Genomic DNA, 6,731 nt, shown 5'->3' on the forward strand with positions numbered 1-6,731 from the left:
GTTTAAAACTGAAGGCTAATAAGGACCTTCCTTTTCCCTAAATGCAAACCAAATTACATTAGCAGTTGACTCTAAAACATGTGAGAATGTCTAACAGTACCAGGGACTGTTAAAAAAAAAAAAAAAAAAAAAAAGAGGGAAGAGGTTCCTTTTTTAAGATATAAGGAAATAACAACCCTAGAGGTTAAGTAATATGTCCTAGGTTACTGGCTAGAAACTATCAGAGATAAGGTTGGAATCAGCTTTATCTTTTATCTGAATCTAAATCAAAACACTATTTTGTGCAATACTTTTCTTCAGGGAGAGCTAGGGCTTTCTTATACAATTTCAGGAATGAAATTCATTAGTAGAAATGTTGTTAATGTTGAAGGTATCCTTGCCTACATCCAGGATTGGGGTTTCTCAGCCTCTCACAGCCTCCATCTCTAGCCAAGAGCCCTGAGAACTCTTAGGGAATTTTCAGCCTCAGCTGAGGCCCCCAGGGAGAAGCTGCTGGGCTCTTCAAAAAGAGCCTGAGTTTCAAGCAGGAAATATTCTTGTAGCTGAGCTACCATCCCTCCTGAGTTCTGATGGGAAGTATGCACCCCAGACACTTTTCTCTCCCGCTGTTGGTGCTCAGGTATGTAATGCAGGAAGAATCACAGGATAACTGGAACATGTATAACCAGAACCATACATTGAGCTCTCAGTCTTAGCTACTTCTGAATCCCCACATCAGATTAGTCAAAGAAGTTTTGAGAGGCAGATGAACTGGGGAAAGAGGGCCCGCAGTTTTAGTCCCCTCTCTGCCACTGTGTGTGACCCTATAAAAGTCATCTTCATTGTCCAGTTTAATCCTTGCTGCCTCTCATCTCTTTTCTCCTCATTAGGAGTATTAGTTCTTTTATCTTTAAAATTAAAATTGTAAACCGTACCTTGCTTACCTTAAAACTGTATTATGATACTTAAATATTAAAATGGACTTGACAGTGCTTTGTAACATTCAAACTTTACACTAATATGAGGTCCTAATTGTCCTTGGGAGTAATTTTGCAGACTGTCACCAACACAGATGTTGATACTCATAAACACTGTTGTGTGCAGTTATATTAAGAATGAGTCAGAGGGAGTCAGGTGTCATTGAACTCTCTGTTCAACCCATATCTTCTCTGTTTCTGCTACAGACCCTAGGATGACATCCCTTTCCCCCAATAAATTAGAGCTGAAGGGAGGTTCAAGGGTGTATGATGTAGTCTAGTGGAAGAATAAGCTGACACTTCTCTGACCCATCATTCTGGAGGTGAGTACCTTTGAGAAGGAAATGTAGCGTCTCTGCACAAAAAACTATTCTGTTTGATCCCTATTACATACCATCCCATTTCTTATTCATTCATGCATGCATTTATTCAGCAAAAGTTATTAGGTTCCGAGTCTGTGCCAGGGTTACAAGGCTCTAGTGATACAGCAGTTCCATCTTTCTGGTACTAGTTATGGCTTGCTTTGATCTTTATTTGGCCTCCCTGTATGTGGTACACTTGCCTCTTACCCACATCTAAAATATAATATATAATATACAAGTACATGTCCACACATGTACCAAGGTACAGTTTCTTGTTTTGTTTCTTGATTGATTTATTTTTTAATCATCTGACTTTTGTAAGAGTTAAAGTGCTATGTAGTTGTAGTAGGAAATATGATGTAAAACAATACTGTAGACTCTGGAGTATACTGTCAAGAGTTTGAATTCCATCCTCAACCCTTACTTGCTTTGTAACTTTACCCAGATCATTTCACCTCTCTGGGCCACAGTTTCCTCACCTGTAATATGCTCCTTAGAATGGAACCAATGTGATATGATGGTTGTGAGAGTTGAATGGTGTCATAAACACTAGTCACTTAGGAAGGTGTCAGGAAGATAACATATTCAATGTGTTAGCTATTTTAAGCTTTCTATGCATGTGATAAATAATATACTAGTCACACTATATTAATATGCATAGAACACATTATAGTGTGGATTGCAATAAATGTAATTGAATAAAAGTTCAGAAGGCAAAAGTGGAAGAGAGCCTGGCTTCAGGTAGTACAGGGACAGACCTATACCTCTGTGTCATATTGATCCACGCCCCAGAGGTACAACTCACTCTGAGAGCCTTCAGATTTACTTTCCTACAGTAGAAACTAACACAATATTATAAAGCAACTATAGTCCAATAAAAATTAACTTTAAAGAATGAACAATGCATGGCTTTAGAAAGGTAAAATAAAATATCTATGTTGAGAGAAAGAAAAAAAGGAAGGAAGGAAGGGAGGAAGGAAGGAAGGGAAGATACTTACTCTCCTTTGTAAGCTAAAGATTAGAGGCTTTCCCTGACCATTTCAGGTTTTTCTTTGTTATTACTGTTTCAGAACTGATGCATTCCCTCCTCTGTTTCTCCATCTCTACATCTAGCCCCAGCTTAATCACCGTGATGACAGAAACACACATCTCTCCTAACATCTCTCAGAACTAAGCCCTGAAGCACCCTGTCCTAGAATTATTTGCTTTCTGAAGACCCTGCCTGTTCAGACATTTCTCAGTTCCAGACTTCAGATTTGCACGTCACCATTTGCCTCTTCAACCAGCAAAGGCTTTTATGTAGATTCAGGAAAGGCATCACTCTGGTCACAAGTTACAAGTTTAAGGAGTCCAACACATATTTACTCAATGCTTCCTGTGCATTCCCCTGCAGGCTAGGTACTGTGTGAATGAAACACATTCCCCGGCCAGATTACAAATATGTTTGAAGTCTCTTGATATGCAACTGATTCTAGGAGACGAATATGCAGAATGGTGTGTACTACCAATTCCCCATATAGATGATGCAGCTTCTAAATGCTTTGGTGATTGAACTGGAGATTTTTTTTCAGGGAGGAACGCGTGGAAAAAGTGCCATCTGAGGTGACCTCATTAAACCACTGAGAGTCCGATACAGATGGACATACCACTGTAAGCCTAAATCACACAGCATTCATGAACTATAGAAATCACCTATAACAGTCCCCTTCCTAGACCCTCCAGAAAAGGCTAATAGATCAGGTGCCCCAATTCTTTCCCATTTCATCTGCAGACCCTTCCTGACTCACTGATCCCAAGACACTTAGATGAGTGAGAATTCAGCCCTTTCACTCTCCAGGAATCCCATTCTATATTGCAGGTTGGTGTATTCAAGGTTTTAAAGCCATGGCAATCCTTTATAATAGCAGCCTCCAAAAAGCCACTTTCTTCCTGACAGGTTTCCAAGGCCTGGAAGATCTCCATGGCTGGATCTCTATTCCTTTCTGCTCCATCTATTTGACAGTTATTGTGGGAAACCTTACCATCCTCCACATCATCTATACTGATGTCACCCTCCATGAACCCATGTATTATTTCTTGGCCATGCTGGCCCTCACAGACCTAGGCCTTTGCCTTTCTACACTGCCCACTGTGATGGGCATCTTCTGGTTTGATGTCAGAGAAATTGGTATCCCTGCCTGCTTCACTCAGCTTTTCTTCATCCATACCTTGTCCCTAGTGGAGTCTTCAGTTCTGTTGTCCATGTCCATTGACCGCTATGTGGCCATCTGCAACCCACTGCGTTACTCTACAGTCTTGACACCTGCACATATTGTCAGGATGGGGCTGAGCTCAGTGTTTAGAAGTGTGCTGCTCATCCTCCCCCTGCCATTCCTCTTGCAGCGCTTCCGGTACTGCCGCTCGCATGTGCTGGCCCATGCCTATTGTCTGCACCTAGAGATCATGAAGCTGGCCTGCTCTAGCATCATCATCAATCACATCTATGGGCTCTTTGTTGTGGCCTGCACCGTAGGTGTGGACTCACTGCTCATTTTCCTCTCTTTATGCCCTTATCCTCCGCACTGTGCTAAGCATCGCCTCCCGCCAGGAGCGACTTCGGGCCCTCAACACCTGTGTCTCCCATATCTGTGCTGTGCTTCTTTTCTACATCCCCATGATCGGCTTGTCTCTCGTGCACCGCTTTGGTGAACATCTGCCCCGCATTGTACACCTCCTCATGTCTTATGTGTATCTGCTGGTCCCACCTCTCATGAACCCCATTGTTTACAGCGTGAAGACCAAGCAAATTCGCCAACGCATCGCTAAGAAGTTGGAGTTTGTAAAATCACTTAGGTGTTTTCAGCAGCATTAGGTGGGTTAAAGGGAAGAATTTTGGGGCATAAAGCCCATAGATATTTTTGGTTTCAGCTATACTGTGGAAAAATAGCAAACTCCCAGTTATCAATAAAAAGAGAATTAACTATGCAAACATACTGCCTGTGTAACCTTGGGGAAATTACTCTTCCTCTCTGTTCTTTAGTTACCTCAACTGCAGAATGAAAATGGAAATAATTATAATACCTTTCTCATAGGGATATTGTGAAGATTAAATGAGATATTTCATCTAAATCTCTAGCACGGTGCCTGACACATATCAATTCTCAACAAATATTAACTATTATCATTTGAAAAAATAATCCAAAAGAGTACACACGTTTCATCTTTTATTCCTCTAGGCAGTGGAATTTGATCAGAGGTGTCTGTGTTTAAATTTATATTTGAATTATTTTATGTTACTTATATTATCATTTTTATTCATGTGCCACAGATTTGCTAACATACACATACCCATACCCCAATTAATGACCTTTCATGAGGTTACTTCCTAAGCACATACCTACAAAGCTAAGAAAAAGAAGTTACTCTGGGAGCTTGAGGGAAGTTGTCTGATTAGAACAACAACAAAACAATAAACATAGTCGAGCCTCATAGAAGGTAATTGAGGTTTAGGGTAATCATTCATCATCTGAATAACTAGTCAAGGGACTTGATTTCTTTCTTTAGTTTTCCTGCACATTACTGAGGTGAAAAGTGAGAGAAACACATGCATATTTTGTGGGTTTTGCAAGATATTTTTCTCATATCTGTGCCCAGCCATATCGAACAACACACACACACACACACACACACACACACACAGAGACACACACACAGAATTGCAAAAAAGCTTGAATATATATATGAATTGAATAAATCAACACATGAAAGAACCAATGAGTACATCAATCAATGCAGTCTCATCTTTCTAGCTAAGATTTTTTCTGAAAGATTGTTTCTCTTCATTTTTGTGTGCTTCCCTCCGTTCTTTTCTCTTTCCTACAACAAGTAAGATGTAGGACAATCCGTTGCCAGAAAACAGAAGAAAAACGAAAGTCTATGCTGGGAACTGAATGTTTGTGCTCCCACCCACCACCAAAGAGAATTTATATGTTGAAGCCTAATCTCCAGTGTGATGGTATTTTGAGGTGGGGCCTTTGGGAGGAAATTGGGTCATGATGGTGGAGCTCTCATGAATAGGATTAATGCCCTTATAAGAAGATACATGAGAAAGATGATCTCTCTCCACCATGTGAGGACACAGAGAGAAGACAGCTATGTGCAAACCAGAACAGGAACCCTCACCAAGAGCCCAGTCAGCCCATACCTTGATCTTTGACTTTCCAGTCTCCAGAACTTTGAGAAATAAATGTTTATTCTTTAAGACACCCAGTCTGTTACAGCAGCTCAAATGGACTAAGTCCATATTCTAGGATTATAAAGGACATGAGAATCACATAGTAACAAACAACCAGAAATAATAAGAAAAACAAACAGAGGAGTGGTTAGGGTCTTCAGAATTGGGCAGGAGATGTGTTCTGAAGGTGTAGCTAAATAACGTCCATGATAGTAATGACAGAATATTATATACATATAACTTTTTTCCAGACCATTTTCCCATCGCCATTCAATTTCACATTTGTTTGTTTCCATGCTCCAGTGTAGAGTCCAGACAATACTTCCCTTTGCTGAGCTGATGGATCTTGGATTTCTCTCCAGAGCCAAAAGCATGGAGTCTTCCATGCCTGGCAGCACATAACCCATCACCTCCATTCAAATGGGCATTCCAGAGAAATTATCTGCCTGTCTTGTCCTTCCCATCTTTTCTGTTCCCTAGGTAACCCGATGATACTGCACATTTTTAATTACAGCTATCACCTCCATGAGCTCATGTGTAAACCTGAGTTGGGTTTGGCCTTTTCCACTCTCCTTAGTACCCTGGCTGTTATGGTTTAATCACTGTTATGTTGTTATAGATGCCCACTTTACTCAGCAATTTATCTATGGTTTCTCCTTCTTGGAGTCTTCAGTTTCTTACCATGGCCTTAGCTGCTAGGATGTCACTTCTCACTCACTGAGGTAAACCTCAGTGCTCATTATTTCCAGAGTCCAACAGGCAGAACTGTTTGTTGTCTTTCACCAGGAGCCTGACTCTTGTCCTTTCCCCATCCTTCTTCCTTTATTATAGGCAGACACTCTGACCCATCCCTCTGTACGCATCAGGATAATATGAACCTGACCTGTTGATTTATGGAGTAAAGCCACTGGCTTCAGGCTTAAGCGTGGATACTGTCCTCATCTCACCTCCTACACCCTTTCTTGCATTAGTGGCCTGCATGCCAGTACCTGGGAGCTGGCTATAGTAACAGGACACCTGTGTTTCTTCCTTCTGCATTGTTCTTGTCTTCTATATGTCCGTAGTAGAACTGTCAGATCAACTGTCAGATCTCCACTAATCTGGAAAAACTGTTTCCTATAATGCACCTGGTTCTGGGTTATGTGGCTACCTGGAGCCTCCTCTGCTCAATCCCATAGTTTATAGTGTTAGACCAGCCTG

At 41.1% G+C, this 6,731-nt stretch overlaps 1 protein-coding gene across 1 annotated transcript; it reads left to right on the plus strand.

The window, feature by feature from the left end:
• Positions 1–3,202: 3,202 nt before the first annotated feature.
• On the plus strand, positions 3,203–4,169 carry LOC130860848 (olfactory receptor 51G1). Its single transcript, XM_057749396.1, is given in 2 exon segments — positions 3,203–3,859; positions 3,861–4,169. Coding segments are annotated over 2 exon segments (966 nt in total).
• Positions 4,170–6,731: the final 2,562 nt, after the last annotated feature.

This window comes from Hippopotamus amphibius, chromosome 9 (assembly GCF_030028045.1).
Source record: "Hippopotamus amphibius kiboko isolate mHipAmp2 chromosome 9, mHipAmp2.hap2, whole genome shotgun sequence".
Taxonomy (NCBI): domain Eukaryota; kingdom Metazoa; phylum Chordata; class Mammalia; order Artiodactyla; family Hippopotamidae; genus Hippopotamus; species Hippopotamus amphibius.